This window comes from Equus caballus, chromosome 27, assembly GCF_041296265.1.
Source record: "Equus caballus isolate H_3958 breed thoroughbred chromosome 27, TB-T2T, whole genome shotgun sequence".
NCBI classification, from domain to species: Eukaryota; Metazoa; Chordata; class Mammalia; order Perissodactyla; family Equidae; genus Equus; species Equus caballus.
Genome location: NC_091710.1, coordinates 50,732,811 through 50,750,700, shown reverse-complemented (window position 1 = coordinate 50,750,700; position 17,890 = coordinate 50,732,811). Strand labels below are relative to the sequence as shown.

Here is a 17,890-nt window from a genome sequence, read left to right as displayed (position 1 = left end):
CCTCCACTACTACTTGCCTTGGTTCACCCAAAATCTTTCTGCATTTCCTTCCTCCCCATTCATACTAGCATGCTCCCGCTTAAGGACCCCAACAAGCCTCATCTAAACACTCCCTCCAGTTCTCCCCATGAGCTATGAGGGTTTCTTTGCATTCCCCTGCCTGGCCCACGTCACCGCCTTTTCCTTCCCCCCAAATCTGCTGACCTTCCCAAGGGCTCCCCCTCTGCCTGCTAGTCCTCCGTTCACCCCCTGCGTTGGCCATTGCACTGCCCCTCCCAGCCCCTCCTCCTTATCCCTGGCCTTGGAGGCCTCATTTCTCCTCTCTTCCTTCCATTTCCTTTTGGTTCCCAGGTGCTCAGCTCCTTCACCAGTACCAGTCCCTCACTGCTCCCTTCTCATCTCTCTGTGATCGCTTGCCTCAGTTTCCCTCCATGGCCTGCCCTCCTTGAGCTAGACTAGGCTGAATTCTCCTGCCCTCGTCCATTACCTCTCACCTGCCTGCCCTGCTCTCTCCTGGATACCTAAGCCCTCAAGTCACTGTGTCTCAAGACTCTCCCGTGCTCAACCACCCCACTGCCTCAGTTTACCCATTCCTCCATTTCTCCCCTGCAGGCAGCTCCAGTGACCTGGACCCACCAACTGAAACTTCCCTTCTCAGGCCTCCCGTGAGGTCCACTCTCTGTTCCTGTGATGGCTAGATGTCTCTGCTTCACACTCTATCACCTCCCTCCACAGGCATCACCCTCCCCTCCTCCCAGAGGCAACCACTGGCCCCAAGTTGTGGGCGCAAACTGCACAGCCCCCTGGACTAGAGACCCAGAGCAACTCCCATCACCCTGATCTGTGCACAGTCCCCCATCAATTCTTTCCTCCTCCGTCTTGGACTCTGACACTGTGGAAACAGAGGGACATTACATGACTGGCCACCCGCCAGGCACACAGAGCCCATTCCTGACCCATGTTTGTGGGCCATCTCTCCATCTAGGCTGTTTAACCAGTGCTGAGGGTGGACAAGAGGAATCTGACTCCAGAAGATCGTTGCCAACTTTCTCTTATTCCCTGAGGACTATAAAACACTTGTGATCCCTTCTCCCATGGAAGTGCAAATCAAGGTCTTTGATCTGGCATCGCAAACCTCCCCTCTCCCTCCAGCCTCCCTGGAGACTCTCCAAGTACGCACGTCATGATTGGGGGTGGCTTTCATGTGACTGTGAGTGGAGTGTCTTCCTTTATTGATTCAAATATTTTCCCTCCACATCTGCATCCTCTTTTCAAGAAATCACCATCGAAGGGGATTTGTCAGTGGGGGTTTGGATAGAGGGGCCCAAGGGGCCTGGTGTATCCAAGTCCGAGTTAACGATCCTCTTAAGGGCCAGGGGAAGAACGGGGGTGGCATGGGGCCCAGAGTCTGGTGGCATCTCAGACACAGGGCTGGCTCCCTGCTAGTCATTTGTCTGAAGAGCCCCCTCCCTCCTGACCCTCATCAGGGGCCCACTCGGGCTGAGTTAGGGAAGGTTTGGTTGTGGTGATCCTGGGGTTCAGACACAGACAAGGTGAGGCTCGTGCAGGTTCTGTGGGGTGTCCACAGCTGCAGGGCAGGAGGGCAGATGACTGGACCCTTTCAGATCTCGAGTTCTGCCCCTAACCAGTAGGACACAGGACCCTGACCAGCTCCCTGAGTCTTCTTCCGTCACAACCTGGGAGTGAGGGCTTTCCATGAGCCCCAGAAAAAGGGAGCACAGAGGCTCATACAACTGACACAAAACAGACCCATGTTAAGATAATTTCCCTTAGAAAATTTCATCCTTAAAAATGTCACAGGAAACTTTGACTTTTAAAAATATGTGTTGACTGTTCTTCCTAGAATTAGGAACCATTACCCAGGGCGCACACTTCACTCATGTCATTGTTCAATTGGGAAAAGTGGGAGGAGATTCTGAAATGGTTCTGGAACAGCTGGATGGTGCTGATGGAAAACATACAACCCAATCTTGCCTGTGGATGTGTGGGTCAAGTGTTAATTGAATTAACCAAAATGAAACCGGCAGTGGATTTAAAGTAATTTAATGTAAACATAATTTCTAAGTAATGAACAAATGCTTTCAATATTTCTTTATTAAACTATTTGAAACATTTCCAAAATTAGAGCAAATAAAATGAACTTTAAGTGCACTTAAAACAGGTTCAGTAGTCAGCAACAATTAGTAGTGTTTTATTACTCATTCTAAACCCTGCGTGGTGGGTGGGTAAGCCGGTGGGGGAAGCTGGATTCTATCATTGCAACCCTGGAATCATGTTATTCTTCCCATGAATAATTTATATCTAATAAACAGAATACGAGAAATTCGTTACTCATAAATAATACAGCACTAATTGACATACCAGTAAAATTTTTTGAGGTCATTATAACCAAAATTCAGAAAATTCTTTAATATCTTCTAATGTCCATTTCCATTCACAAATTTCTAAATAAGTAAAAAATGTATGTTTTACTGTTGCTTTTGTGAACAATGATCTAAACAAGGTCCCCTCATTAAATTTACTTGCTATAAACTCTTAAGAATAGAAAGTCTATTATTAAAACTAACAGTATAGATTTGTAGAGGAAAATATGATGAAATTAATATATGCAAAGTTTCGGCACTTGATGAAATTAACCATAAAAGAAAAACAGGCTACTGAAAAACTGTAGGTTCTTATACCAAAAATTTTGATTTAAGGTAAACTTTATGCTTTTATTTTTTATTTTTTTTAACCGTCATTCACCAACTTTATGCCTTTAAAGACAGAGAACAGACAAGGACCCACAGGGTCTGCTGCTTTTCCACACTGAGCTGCACACACTGCCAGGGCCATGAGGCAGGAGAAATGGCAGCACTGTTCACTCTTGCAAATAAAACCCCAACCTATTTGGTAGTGACCAGTGATATGACTGTTCACATAGCACCTCTCAGCAACGTGATAGAAAAATTCTTACAACTAACAGCCACTTTCAGCAAAATTATTGGAGTCAAGACCAATCTAACAAAACATCTAAGTTTCACATATAATTTCAATAAAAGAAAACATAATTTAGAAGAGAGATTATTGGCAATGCCCATTCCAAATAAATAGTTCCACAAACGAAATCTAATGAAACCTCTGTAACGTTTTCTGAAAAAACTATAAAATATCCCTGGTTGAAATGATTGGACATGTCGGTAAGTAGAGACTAACACATAGTTGGAAAAATGACAAAAACACGTATTCTTCTGTAATTCCAATGTAATTCAATCAATTCTAATCAAAGCCCAGACAGATTTTATCTTAAGGCATGAGGAGGCAATAAAAAATTAACCATTACCAACTCACAGCTAAGAGTAATGTATGCAAAATGTGAATAATTGCAACAGTGGAAGGGATTCCCCGCACCAGGCACCCAGAGCTATCGCAATAAAACACGAATGGAGAGAAGGTGGAGACGGCATCATCATAAACCCAGAGACTTAGGGAGCAGAACACCTAACAGACCTTGACATATGATAAATACTGAAAGGTAAGCAGTGGCTTTGCCCATCAGTAAGGAAATAGTGGATTACACACTTCTCATGGATGGAAACAAACTGAATTATTTCCCTGACTTTTATGACTTCCGTGAATAAATATGGGATGCATCAAGGGCTGGGTATACAACTGGAAAGCATGTAAACATTCACAATAAAATTTAAAGTAAAAATATCATTAACTGAAAGGTTGGAGAAACTTGTTTAAAAATTATAAAATGTGAACTACAAGAGAAAACATTAAAAGTCTAACTACATGAAAAATGGAAAACATCACATGACAATAGAAGACCAGCTACAGAATGGGAGTGCGTATCTACAACGCCAACATGCAGAACTGCCCGCAAAGAAACACAAAATCATTCCCACTGCTTCAGCAAGAAGGAAAACGACCAAAACATCTGGAAGAAAGGAACATGATCAGCAAATTCACAGATTAGCATCGTCCTATGATGAATAACATGCTATAAACTGATTCATAAATAATAAATGAAGTGCAGATAAACAAGGCAATGCAATTTTAAATATAAGCAATTCATAAAAAGCAGACATTGCATGAAAGGGGCAACTAGATTATGTCTCCCAGAAGAGTCATCCTTCTCACATAACTACCTCCACCCAGCATAGGGCTCTGACCAAGACAAGACACAGGACCCGTGCAGGGTGACTTTGGAATTGCATCCTCGAAAGGCTTATTTTAGAGACTCTGCTTAGGTGCATAAGCATGCACTGCATTTGGGAAAAGAAAGCATTTTTCCAGGTTTGCACAAGAATCCATGCTGCACTTCATGCCTGGGCACATGCATTTGGAAAGCAAACGCAGCTTATGCTTTCCTCTTGAAATCTGAATTTCCTCTTTGACGTTAAGAGGAGGCGATTGTCAAATTCAAATTCACGTAGAAAATATGTTTTTTCCTCTACTAGAGAAGAAGCTTCAGGGGGTCGGTAGTTTATCCATGTCTTTGTTTTATTTTTTACCTCCATGCCGCATTTTTAGCTACTTTCCAACCAATGTGAAATGAATATGGTTGAACAAACTATGAACAAATAACATTATTTAGGCTATAAAAGCCCATAGGCCAACCCCCAGGTTTCCATAACTGCCCCCTGACTGCCCCACACACATCAGGTGCTGGTGCCTATTTCCTCTGGAATTTGAACGTCATGTAATCATTAGCATTGAAAATGATGTTGTATAATGGGTGTCTGTTCTTAGAATTACTATGAAACTGAGAGAATCCTTACCCAAATGCCTAAAGCCACATCACTCCCTATTTTTCCTACTGTCCTCTTTCTCAGAGGGGTAATGTGAGGACCGGATCTGTAAAGGAAATCCTCGTGAAATCGAGCTGTGCTCCTCAGGTCTATCAGTCGGTTGCAGAAAGGTGGGTACAGGACTAACTGCCCGGGACGTGGGACAGCTTCCGAGGTGCCTGGGGAAGGGTGAGGCGGGGCAGTCCTTTCTGGGCAGGCTTTTACAGTGTTTCCAGGTCACGTGATCTTGTGAATGGGATCTGAATCGATCCATGTAATCTACCCACCCTTGGTCTAAGCAGGTCCTGAAGCCATGAACTCTCCTCTGTCATTTAGCCTTTTCAGGCATTTTGATATTTCCAGCACACAGGTGCCTAATTTTAAAAATAGTTATTCCCTCTAAGAAAAGTACACATTTGTTCCTACGCCTGTTTCTCTCTGCACTTGGAATTTTCATTATTGAGGTAGAGTTTGTGTAAGATGTTATTTACTACTGTAAGACAGTGAAGCCTAAAGTTCCATGGCACCAAGTCCATTCATGTCGTTCAACCGTCCCTGCTCAGCTTCACATTTTCTCCACCTGAAAGGCCGATTCTACGACAAACTAACCCTTCCCCCTTCCCTCCCTGCAGACCCTCCTTCCCCCATTCTCCTTTCTATCTCTACGAATTGCACGGCTCTAGGAATTCACAGAGATTCCTTCCATATCTGTCCTTCTGGGACGTGCTTCCCTGACGCTTGTTCTTGTGTCAAATCACTGTCTTCACAGTATTGATGTCAAGGACTCGGGACTTTCTTTTTCAGTCACCTCTCCAAGTGGGTGATATTTCTGTTACCTTCAGCGTTTCTCTTCCTGTAGCAGTCATGTCTCAGAGAGAGTTTATGCATGCGTCTGTGATTTGATGAAGGGACAGTTAAGAAAGGAAATCCCCAATGATCTCATCTGGGCAATTTCTGCTGGATGCCAAGGGACCATGTTGACCTCCAAGTCAGGTGAACAAGGACCAGTACCACTCACCCAGGTGGATTGTCTCCATTGGTACATCTTGTTAACACTCCAGGGAGTTCACACACTTTGTGATTAACATACCATTCCCATTGTATGAACTTTTAATTGGCATTTCATTAATTCTTTAGGAATCTGCTCCAAGGACATGAGTCTGTGGCCCTGTAGCCATGGCATGGTGGTCCCACCCTGGAGTCCCACACCATTGGCAATAGGGGTCCCTATTTGCTTCCCACAGTAGCCTGGTGCCTCAAGACGGTCTTGCCACATTACAATTGATGTTTGTCCCCTAATGTCCTTCCACTGGCTTTAAGTGTCCGTTGGTCCCTCCTTGAATTAAACGAGGGTGGCACCTGACCTTCTCATGACAACTCTCCCAAGGCCAGCAAATTGGAATCTTCCTTAAAAAAAAATTTGTAAATATCCCAGTCACACCTGTAATTCTACAATGCTCCAACGACTGCTTCTGGTTCTGTTTCAATTATTAATTTTGCAAAAGCGTTCTCATCTTTAGGATAAAATCTCTTGGTATTTTCCATGGAATGAAAGCATTATGCATACGTTAGAAGAGAAAGTGTTTTCCTCTTTTTTGAAAGATGCATTATGATTTAAGGACAACTCATTTACATTTTGATAACCTTTCAATGAGGGGCATTTATAGTCTTTCAGATAACTCTACAAATGGGTATCCTAGATTTAATATAGGCATCTATTTATTTTGAGAAGAAAATGCATTGTCAGTAATGCTTCTTCTAAGTTGTATTACTTATGGAAATTAGACATGCATGTTAACTTTTTTGGTAGTATGATTTAGCAGTGTGATGATTTTGTTGAAAGTGGCTATCAATTAGGAGAGTTTTTCGATGATGTTGCTAGGATGAGCTACGTAGACAATACTATCAAGACAGAATAACAACCATTTCAGGTTTGATTTGCAAAAGGGCATAGTGCCTCCATTCATTCTGCCTCTGAGCCTTCGCAGAGTCCGCAGCACAGTGTGGAGCAGAGATAGACAGTGTGGGCTCCTTAGCTGCTTCTCTGCGTTCAGAGGCATGTAGTTGATCTGAAAGGTGGTGTTTGGTCTGAGAATGTCCAGTGTTTCATCCGTCTGTAATTCATGCAGAGGCTCCGTCCTTTCTTTGCCCTCCTCCTAGGTTGAGAATTATTTTCAGGACGATAATGGTTCGGATTCGCCTCCCTGTGTCTTTTCTCATCATTGTTCCCCTTGGGATTCACCAAGAGTTGTCCTGGTTCTCTCCAGCATCGTTCTGGCTTCTACTGGTGGGTCTTCATCCTGCACAGTGAACAGAGCTGCTCTCTGTGTAAGACTGTCTGCTTGCCTGAGGGTGTGGGTTGAATTTCCCCATGAGATAGACAAAGGCATTGCAGGTCCCAGACTCTGGCTCTGTGGATCAGAACCTTTGGTTCTGATGGCATATGGGAAAGATGTCTTCTCCCCTTGGCGGCAGAGGTCATCTCTGGCTGGGATCAGCGAACCGGGAAGCATATCCTTGGCTGCTTGAGTCTCTGGGCCAATCTAGACAGACCTCAGAGGCCCAGGGGTGGCTTGCAAGGGACAGAAATGCCAGAGCGAGTGTGCTTACCCAGCTGGAATCAGGAAAAACTGTGGAGTGCCAATCCAAACATTTTGGATTGCCAGAAATGAGGAGCAATGCGGTTTTGGGTTTGTCAGACTCCCTAATGGGCCAGGCTTGGGGCCGGGAGACAAGGGCCAAGGGAAGCAGCTCTGAGGGGGGCCCAGGAAGACGGGAACCGTTTCAGAAGGTACCTCATGCTGCTCCATGGCACACTGTGGCGTCTTGACCTTTCCCTTCTCTTCCATGACCTTGTGCCCTCAACCAGGAGCTGCTGTGCTCCTGAAGCACAGACTCCTGCATAATGAGGGAAGCCCCTCTTGAAGGGTGGCCAACAGGGAGACAGAGGCTGTCATTTGCTGTTCCTAAGGAAATCATGGCTTCAGAGCTATGTGACTTTTCTCTATCTCAGTCAGAGCTTTCGCTCAATTCGACACTGGGGATAGCAGGTGACTTAGATGATATCTGTGCCCACCCCTCCAGTGGTTCTCAAAAGTGGCCGCCCATTGGAATCACCTAGAGAGCTTTGAAGACGCCAGGGCCCAGGCAACAAGAAAGACACCCTCAGTGGGGATAATGTGGAGTAGGATTCAGGCATGCATGTTTAGTCAGACTCTCCGCCTGAGTCCAGTGTGGATCTAATGGACGAATCTACCAAAGACCCGCTTGGGCACTCTGTCACCATGCGTGTATTGATGCGGTGGGGCTGGGTGTGCCAGAGAGCCTGTACTGACTGGGAAGCATGGAAGACACCAAGCTTCCCTTGACTCAGTGAACTCAACTGGGATGAGGCCGTCCGCTTTTCCAAACCATTGACATGCTTAGCAAAGAAAATGGCAGGCACAGGGTCATATTTGAGAGAAGTTTATTAGGATTGAAAGAACATTTGAAAACACAACTTACACAGGACATTTGGCCACGAAAATGAACAAAGCCATGAGAATAGTCCCCATCATAATTGGCACCGAAATCAACACACAGAGTCAAGGCATCTCATCCCAGGACAGGGAACAGTTTAAAGTCTGCAAAGCACGGCTTTGAAATCTTTTCCCATTTTCCCAAAATTCCAAAATTAGTGGAGAAAGAGACTCAATTGCTAGTTTCCCATTCTCCTCTAGTTCAAAGTCAGCCCGCGATTGGACTCCATGAGATCCAATGGATTTCAATTGAAAGGAACTTCTCATTCCAGTGTGAGAAGTCCACTGGGGAAGGCGCCTTCTGCTACCATAAGGAAAGCAGGCAGTGTTGGTCTGCGTGTCCCCAAGGATCATGTGGGTTTGCAGAATCTGTGCAGCCAGCAGCTCTGGGGAGTGGCTGCTTCCCGAGCAATAGGCTGCTCCCTGGGACTCGTCCTCCTGACTCAACAGTCCCCTCCAGGTCTGCTGGGGCCAGAGGACAAGGCTTCATGGCCGTGAGGTGTCTCCCTCCCAAAGGCTCTCTTCAGAGGAAGAGGAAACCTGAAGGTCCTCGTAGAGGACACTCAGTGGGACCCGGGAACACTGTCCCTCGGACTTCTGTAAGATGGGAGGGCTTTCCACAGGACGGCTTGTCTTCTCAGCAGGATGGAAGGAGGGAGCTGTCAGGAACCTGGAGCTCCACCAGCCCTTGTCTGATCTTGTGAAGAGCATTCTGAGGGGCTGGCCTGGAACGTGGTGCAGTGGTGGACGATGGGGCACTGTGCAGGGCTGCACAGCGCTCAGGGGAGGCATGTTGTGGGCAGACTGGAGGCCACTGCCTTGCAGGTCGGGAGGAGCCTTCGTGGCGACTTGGGGTGCCTCGTCTGCCGAACATGGGGGAGGCTGGAGAGTTTGGACAAGACCCTGATGTGGTCTCTGAGGGCTCCTCTGGGGGCTCTGGCAGCGACTGAGTCTCGGTTTCTTTGGGAGGTTCTGGCCAGTGTGAACGGGGAGCCGAGGACCTCTCTTGCCTGCTGCCTGGATGCTGATTTTGCAGTGCCGGTCCCAAAGATGGGCAGCAGGCTGTTGGCAGGGATGCGACTGGACATCCAGAGACCGGGCTTGTGCCTGGGTGTCGGGGGTGTGGCCCAGGCCTTGCGTCTTGCAGGCAGCCTGGGGTTCTTCCGGGCACAACCAACTGGGCGTCTCGTCTCTTAGCTGGACCATGACGGTAGGGTCCTGGGCCCAATGTGGGGACACTCGGGGAGGGCTTGGAGGGACAGAAACTTCCCTTCCATGCTCAAGTCCTCCAGGGGAGAAGAGGCTCACTCCAGGACTTTGGATGGCAGATCCTGCACAGCCAGTGGACGTCCTGTAGGGTGTCCTCACAGGCAGCCTCCACGGGAGCTCGAGGCCCGGCTCGGTTTCCCTCTTGGTTGTGTGGACCGGCAGTGGCCTGTTTGCATGCTGGAAGACAACACAACACACAGAGACCACATATGAGAACTGGCTCCCCTTCAAAGACAAAGTCAAAGCAACCAAAGAGAAAGGCCAGAAGAAAGCCAAGCACTTATCCCGTTCAACCGAACAGGACAAGCTGTACAAGTGATCCGTTGCAACGGGATGAGGGACTCAGCCTCAGTGGTGCCCAGTAGAGAATGAAGGACAATATTCCCTTGCTACGGGTTGACGTCAGAGAGGAAACGAGAAAGCTTCCTCATCGCCAACGTCTCCACCTGAGGAAGCGGACAGGAGCTCTTTCACACACTGTTGTGGGGAACGGACAGAGAGCTAAGGCTGTGGGGGAGGCAGTTGGGTGACTGAGGTGTTTGCAGGCCCCATTTGGGGGTGTGTGCCAGCATTGGAAGATGCCTCTTCTTCCATCACGGGTTCCACCCCGGGGAAGCTTCTGATGAAAGACCCTGCACATCCCCCACGGCAGAGGGTTGAGAGACGTGCAAGGAATGGTGTCCAACCAGAGAAAGCAAAAGCAGGGACATCTGAAGAGCATGCTGACTGATCCCCTTGGCGGGCACGGGAGGAAACAAGTCCCTCTCCCAGCAGGGGCTGGAGGCAGATTGGGGCTCCCCAGAAGAGCGCAAGAGGGGGCACCTGGGGACACTCACCCTCATATAGTCACAGGACTCTGTCCCTTCCTTCCAGCTCGGCTGCTGCCTCCCTTGGGGTCTCCTGGGAAACCTCTGCACCAGAGCCTTCCTCCGCTGCTCGTCTTGCCTGCACAAGAAAGCACGTGAGCTGGGAGCAAGTTCCTTTTCCCATCCCGAGTTGGGCCAGACCTTGAGGCGGCCCAGGCCGCCTCCGTGTGGTATAGGGAGACGGGGAGGGAAGCCCTGGGCCTTTGTCCCACCCCCGATTCGTCCCCCTACCCCAGACAGCTTTTCTGGAGGAGTCCTTTCCGTTAGAGCCCAGTGCTTTTCTGTGGCTCTTGGGCGAAATTCCCAAATGTTCCCCACCCCCCTTAGGGACTGAGCCGGAGGAGAACCAGCTGCTGAGTGTGGACCCTGGAGGAGAGGGAGCGCCTTTCCCTTTCTCTCCATGTCGCTCTGCTTGTCTGGAGTTGCCGGTGTGCCCGGGGTGCAGCCGGAGGGACACGTGTGTCTGCTTAGATTTCAGCCCAAAGCTTGCTTCCAAGCTCCCAGGGTGCTCACCTTTGTCTTTGCTCCCTCTCTCTCTCCGCCTGGCTGGAGGGCCGCGGGATGGGCGGGACCTGCTGAGGCCATGGTTCCAGGTTCTCCTTCAGCTTTCTGGAGCCCAAGGGCTGGGGGGCAAGGGCCCCGTGCCAACGCTTCATGGGGCACCTCAGGCTTCTCGCATGGTGCCCAAAGGCTCCGCAGTCTTTGCACTTCACCTGCGGGGGCAGAAGGACATGGTCACCGAGGCAAGAGAAATCACAGGCTGCTTTCAAAGCGGGCTTTGTCAGCACACATTTCGACAGGAGGCTATTGCCTTGGGACAGGGGACTTGACCTATGGCAGTGGGCGTCAGGACGGGGAAGAGGGTGTGGTGCCTCCCAGAGCCTATGGTCGGGAGGGACACGGCAGGGAGGACTGGAGGTCTCAGGGTGAGGACAAGGAGCCCGATGGAAAGACTGAGACCAACACCCAGCTGGACGTGACAGCAAATAGGAAGCGATCTTGTTCCTCCGAGTCTCTGAATGGACCCGTGGGTCTGGTTTGGAGGACCGAAGACAGCGGGGCCTTGCCCGCGGAAGGACAACAGAGTTATGGAGACACAATGGTCCCCGTCAGACCCTGCCCCTGGAGTCCAGGCCATGCCCGCTTCCCCACAGACCCAAGCCTCCACTTACCCTGGGATCCTCCTCCTCTGCCGGGGGAACCCTCGGCCCCGCTGCTCCCTTGGGTTGCTTCTTCCGTTTCTGGGCCTTGGGCAGGCTGGAAGGCCAGTGCCGTGTGGAAGGATCCGCCATCTGCCCCACCTGTGCGGAGCCTCACCTCCGTCTCCCCGAGGACTTGCTTTCCGGGGTTCCTGAGTCCAAAGAAAAAGAAAGCGATCAGACACACACACAGAAAAAAGTCCCTCTCGCACCTCCGTCTCCGAGGCTGGGTGAAGGGACCTCTTTGATCACTGAGTCCAAACACATTCGTCGCAAAGGCATCTCTCCCTCCCACATATGTTCTCACTCTCACATGACTCCCTCCCGCCCGAATAGGACTCTGACCAAGACAAGACCCAGGAGGCATCCATGGTGACTTTGGAATGGCTTCCTTGAGAGACCGGTTTGAGAGACTTGCCTTGGGTGCTTCGCGATGCGGTGTGTTTGGACCAAGGAAGACAGGATTGCGCCAGGTGTGCACAAGAACAGAGGCTAGATTTCAGGCCTGAGCACACGTATTGGAAGATCAAAAGCAACGTATGCCTTCCTCTTGAAAGTTTGAATTTCCGCATTGACATCAAGAGATGCGATTTGGCAATTGAAATTCACATGGAAAAAAGATTTGCCCCGCCACTGGACGGGAAGCTTCACAAGGTCGGCAGGGCCCAACCCGTCTTCTTTTCTCTTTGGCCTTCGTGCCCCATTTCTAACTACTTTCCAAACCATGCCAAATGAGTACGTTTGCACTAAATAGGAACAAATCCATTCACGAGGCTTGAATTGCCCATCGCCCAAGCCCTGAGGTTTCCCTACCTTTTCCCTCCCGACCCCTCACTCCTCAGGGTCTGTTTGCTTTGGAACTGGAGAAATGGTGTATTTCCTCAGTGGCTGTTCACAAGATTCCTATGAAAATCCCAGAATCCTTGCCCTAGTGCCTAAATCCATAGCCTTCCCCATTTGAGGACCACATTGGTAAAGGAAACCCACCTGAAAGTGAGCTGTGCTCCTCGTTCCGTCGGTAGACTGTAGAAAGGTGGGTGCAGGACCAACTGCCCAGGCCGTGGGGCAGCTTCCCAGGGGCCTGCGGAAGGGGGAGTGTGGAAGGGTCCTTTGCGGTCAGGCTTTTATAGGGTTTCCAGGTCACGTGACCTTGTGAGGGGGATCTCAGTCGATCCCTGTAATCTACCCATCCCCGGTCGAAGCAAGTCCTGAGGCCATGACCTCTCCTCTGTCGCTCAGCCTTTGCAGGCATTGGAAAATTTCGGGCACGCAGGTGCCTAATTTGAAGACTCTCTCTTCTCTGTAAGAAGAGGAAACGTTTGTGCCCATTCCCATTTCTCTGCGCGCTTTGCCGTTTTGTTATTGTGGTAGAGTTTGCCTTAGAGGATTTGACTCTTTCAAGACCGGGAGGCCTAGAGTTTCCCGGCATTGAGTCCATGCACGTTGCTGTGCGAACGTCCCTGTCCTCCATCTGCCCAGCTTTGCATTCTCGCCACCTGGAAGGCGTTATCCAGGAAACCCTACCCCTTCCTTCCTCCCTCCCTGCACATCCTCCCTCCCCCATTCTCCTTTGGATCTCTGTGAGTTGGACGGCTCTAGGAATTCACAGCCAAGACCTCCTTCCGCATCTGTCCTTCCTGCACTGGCTTCCGTCATGCGGGTTCCTGTGAGTCAAATCACTGTATTGCTAGCATTGCTGTGGAGGACCTGGGGCGTCCTTTCTGAGTCACCTCGGTCAGTGGTGAATACTGGCCTTCCGTGCCCCATTGCTCATCCTCTAGGGGTCAGTCTCCGGAGAGGGTTAGGCAGGTGTCTGTGTTTTGATTCGGACGAGGGGACAGTTAGGAATGGAAATCCCCAATGATCTCTCCCGGGCCACTTCTCCCGGCTGCCAAGATACCATCTCCCGCTCCAAAGCAGGTCACCCAGGATGGCTACCACTCAGCGGAGGGGAGGGTCTCCATCGGATCCTCTTGTGGGCACCCTGGGGATTTCCCACAGTTTGTGATTCGCATCCCTTTGCAGCTGTGTGGACTTTTCAACTGGCATTTCAGTAATAATTTATGAAAGTGCTCCAAGGACCTGGGTCCGGGGCCCTGTAACCATGGCTTTGTGGTCCCATCCTGGTGCCCTTCCCCACGGGCAGCAGGGTCCCCACCAAAGCTCCCACAGTAGCCTGGGGAATCCAGGTGGCCTCCTTGCATTCCAAGGAATGCGTGGCGCCCCATGACCCTCCACTGGCCTTTAGTGTCCTTCGGGCCCTCTTTCCATTAAACCAGGCTGGCACCTGATCTTCTCATGACAACTCTCCCAAGCCCCAAGAACTTAGATCCTTTAAGAAAAAAAAAAATACTACCCCGTCCCTATCCCTGTCACACCTGTACCTTTACAATGTTCCATAGACTGCTTCTGCTCCTCTTGTTTCTGTGATTAAGTTTTCCATTGTGTCCTCGTCTTTAGGATGAGGCCCCCTGGGATTTATCATGGCATGGAAGCGTGCCCCATTCATTAGAAGGAAAAGCGCTTTGCTCCTTCTTGACAGATGCTTGATGCGTTAAGGAGCACTTGTTTCCATTTCTATGCCTTTCAAGGAGAGGCATTTATAGTTTTGCAGAAAACTCCACAAGGGTTTTCCTAGATTGAATCTAGGCCTCTATTGACTTTGGGACGCAGGGCTCCTGTCAGCAATGCCTCTTCTAAGTGGTGTTTTTTAAGGAAATTCGACACGAATGGTACGTCTTTTGTTAGTTGGATTTAGTAGCTCGCTGACGTTGTTGAAAGCGACTGTCCATCCGGAGAGTTGCTCTAGGATGTTGCTCGGATGTGCCATGTAGACAACGGTATCACCGGCCAATACCAACTCTTTGGGGTTTTCTAGGCAATAGTGCCTCGGGCCACCACTCCTCCTGCATCCGGGCCCTCGCAGAGGGTGCAGCACAGTGTGGAGCAAAAATAGACAGCGTGGGCTCCTTCTCTGCTTCCCTGTGTTTAGAGGCATGCCATTGATCTGAAAGTGTGGTGTTTGGTCTGAGAATGTCCAGTGTTTCATCCGTCTGTAATTCATGCAGAGGCTCTGTCCTTTCTTTGCCCTCCTCCTAGGTTGAGAGTTATTTTCAGGACGATAATGGTTTGGATTCGCCTCCCTCTGTCTTTTCTCATCATTGTTCCCCTTGGGATCCACCCGTATTTTTCCTTGTTCTCTCCAGCATGGTTATGGCTCGTATTGGTGGGTCTTCATCCTGCACAGTGGACAGAGCTGCTCTCTGTGTAAGACCGTCTGCTTGCCTGAGGGTGTGGGTTGAATTTCCCCATCAGATAGACAAAGGCATTGCAGGTCCCAGACTCTGGCTCTATGGATCAGAACCTTTGGTTGTGATGGCATATGGGAAAGATGTCTTGTCCCCCTTCATGGCAGAGGTCATCTCTGGCTGGGATCAGGGAACCGGGAAGCATGTCCTTGGCTGCTTGAGTCTCTGGGCTAATCTCGACAGACCTCAGAGACCCAGGGGTGGCTCACAGGGGACAGAAATGCCAGTGCGAGTGTCCTTAGCCAGCTGGAGTCAGGAAAAACTGTGGAGTTCCTCTCCAAACACTTTGGATTGCCAGAAATGAGGAGCAATGCGATTTTGGCTCTATAGACAGCATGTCAGTTGTCCTCACAGGCAGCTCACACGTATGACTGAAGCCCAGGCCAGTTTCCCTCTGGGTTGTGTGGACTGGCATCTGCCTGTTTGCATGCTGGAAGACAGCACAACACACAGAGACAGCATATTAGAATTTCCTCACCTTCAAAGAGAAATTCAAAGGAATCAGACAAAAAAATCGGAAGAAAGCCAAGAACTTATGATAGAAAATTGAACAGTTCAACACGTCCAAGTGATCCATTTCAATAGGGTGAGGGATTCAACCTCAGTTGTGATCAGGATGAAATCAACTACAATATCCCCTTGACACAGGTTTACACCAGATATATGAATAGAACCATTTCTTAACACAAACAGCTCTTGTTAATGAATTGGACAGGAACTCTTTCACATGCTCTTCTGGGGAATGTATACAACTAAAGCTATTTTGGAGGTAGTTTGATGGCTAAGGACTTTTGAGGAACAATTTGGGGCTGCCTCTTCTTCCATCACAGATTCCACCTTGGGGAAACATCTGATGAAATCCCTTGTACATCCCCCAGCAGCATAGTGTTGGCAGACGTGCAAGGCATGGTGTCGAATCAAAGAAAGCAAGAGAAGTGACACCTGAAAAGCACACTGACTGATCCCCTTGGGTGGCATAGGAGGGAACAATTCCCTCTCATGGCATCTGATTGACTCAGATTTGGGTTCCCCCGAGGCATACAAGAGGAGGGACCAGGGGAGACTCACCGTAGTGTAGTCACAGAACTCTGTTAATTCCCTCCAATTCGTCCGCTGCCTCCCTTGGGGTCTCCTGGGAAATCTCTGCAAGGGAGCCTTCCTCTGCTGCTCTTCTTGCTGCACAAGGAACCATGCTACATGGAAGTGATTCAATTTCCTGCCTCCAGTTGGGACAGACATTCCTGTGGTCCTTGCCCCTGCAATGTTTGTGTCAGAGACAGGTAGTGAAGTTCTGGGCCTTTGCAAAGTCTCCTCTTACCCTCATCTCAGATTATTCCCCCAACTCCAGAGAGCCCTCCAGTGTTTGTCATGAGGTATTTTCGTTTAGACTCCATTGTTTTCTGCCTATCGTGTGCTGATTCCAATGTGTCCCACATCCCCTTAGGGGCCGTCCCAGAGTAGAATGAGCTGCTGGGTGTGGACTCTGGAAGAAAGGAGCTCCTTTCACTCTCCCTCCATGTCCCTTTCCTTGCCTGGAGATGCCTGTGTACCCAGTGTCCAGGTGGAGTGACACCTTTATTTCCTTATGTTTCAGCCCAAAGATTGTTTGCAACCTCCCGTGTTCCTTACCTTTTCCTTCTCCTCCTGTCTTTTCCCTTTGCTGAATAGCCCTTGGTGGGGCAGGACCTCTTCATTCTGTCATTCCAAGTTCTCCTTCATCCTATTCATGCCCCAAACCTGGGGAACCAGGGCCCCTTGCAAACACTTCATGGGGCACCTGATACTTCTGGCGTTCTGCCCACAGGCTCCGCAGTCCTTGCACTTCACATGGAGTTGGAGGAGGAGGTGGTCACTGAGTCAGCAGTAATCTCAGACAGATTTCAAAGCGGAATGTAAGGACAGCGTTTGAAAGTTGAATATTGGTTTTGTAGAGGGGACATAACATACGGCAATAGCCGTCAGGATATTGAAGACAATATGGTACTTCACAAAACCTATGTTAGTGAAGGACACAGGAGGAAAAATCGGAGGTCTCAGGGTGACTAGAATCAGCCAGATTTAAAGGTGTAGATGAAAATCAGGTTAGACATGACACATGTAAGAAGTGAGGTTGTTCCTCCCAGTCTCTTAATGGAACCATGTGCTTGATGACATGTCATGAATCCTTGCATGGGAAAGGCAAACGGAGTTATGGACACAGACGTGTCCATGTCCAAACCTTATCTCTGGATTCTGTGCCATCCCATGGTTCCCCACAAATCCAAACCTCCACTTACCCCAGGACCCTCCTCCTCAGATGGTGGAGTGCTCTGCACCACTCGTCCTTTTTGTGCTTCTTCCTTTTCTGGTGTTTTTAAAGTTTTTTTATGAGGAAGCTTGGCTCTGAGCTAACATCAGTTGCCAATCTTCCTGTTTTTCCTTGGGGAATATTTGTCCTGAGCTAACATCTGTGCCAATCTTCCTCTATATTATTTTGTCTGTGGGTCACTGCCGGGGCAAGGCTGCTAACAGAGCAGTGTAGGTCTGTGCCCTGGAACTGAACCTAGGCTGCTGAAGTGGAGCATGCTAACCTTAAGCAGCAGGCCTCAGGGTCAGCCCAACTGGTTTGAGAATGTCTATAGTGCGCTACTGCGTGTACTGACCTTCCATCTGCCTCTCCTCCTTGGAATCTCAGTACAGTCTTCCCCAGGAATTGATTTTTGGATCTCCTGAGTCAAAGGAAAAAGGAAACTTTCAGATTCACACCCAGAAAAAGTCTTTCATGCACCCCCTTCTCCTAGTCGGGAAGAGTGACCTCCAGACCACTCAGTTGAAACACATTTCTCACAAGAGCATCTCTCCCTCCCAGATGTGTTCTACTTCTCACATGACTACCTCCGCCCAGAATAGGACTCTGACCAAGACAAGACACGGGGCACATCCATGGTGACCTCG

General features: G+C 49.3%; 1 protein-coding gene across 1 annotated transcript; it reads right to left on the bottom strand.

Annotated features, from left to right (window-relative positions):
* Positions 1-8,800: 8,800 nt before the first annotated feature.
* LOC106782659 (protein FAM90A20-like) lies at positions 8,801-11,741 on the bottom strand. Its single transcript, XM_014736702.3, has 4 exons — positions 11,622-11,741; positions 10,963-11,162; positions 10,420-10,528; positions 8,801-9,760 (listed from the first exon to the last, which is right to left on the bottom strand). Exons 1-4 carry the CDS (start codon positions 11,739-11,741, stop codon positions 8,801-8,803), a joined length of 1,389 nt encoding a protein of 462 aa, XP_014592188.3.
* Between the last annotated feature and the right edge of the window lie 6,149 nt (positions 11,742-17,890).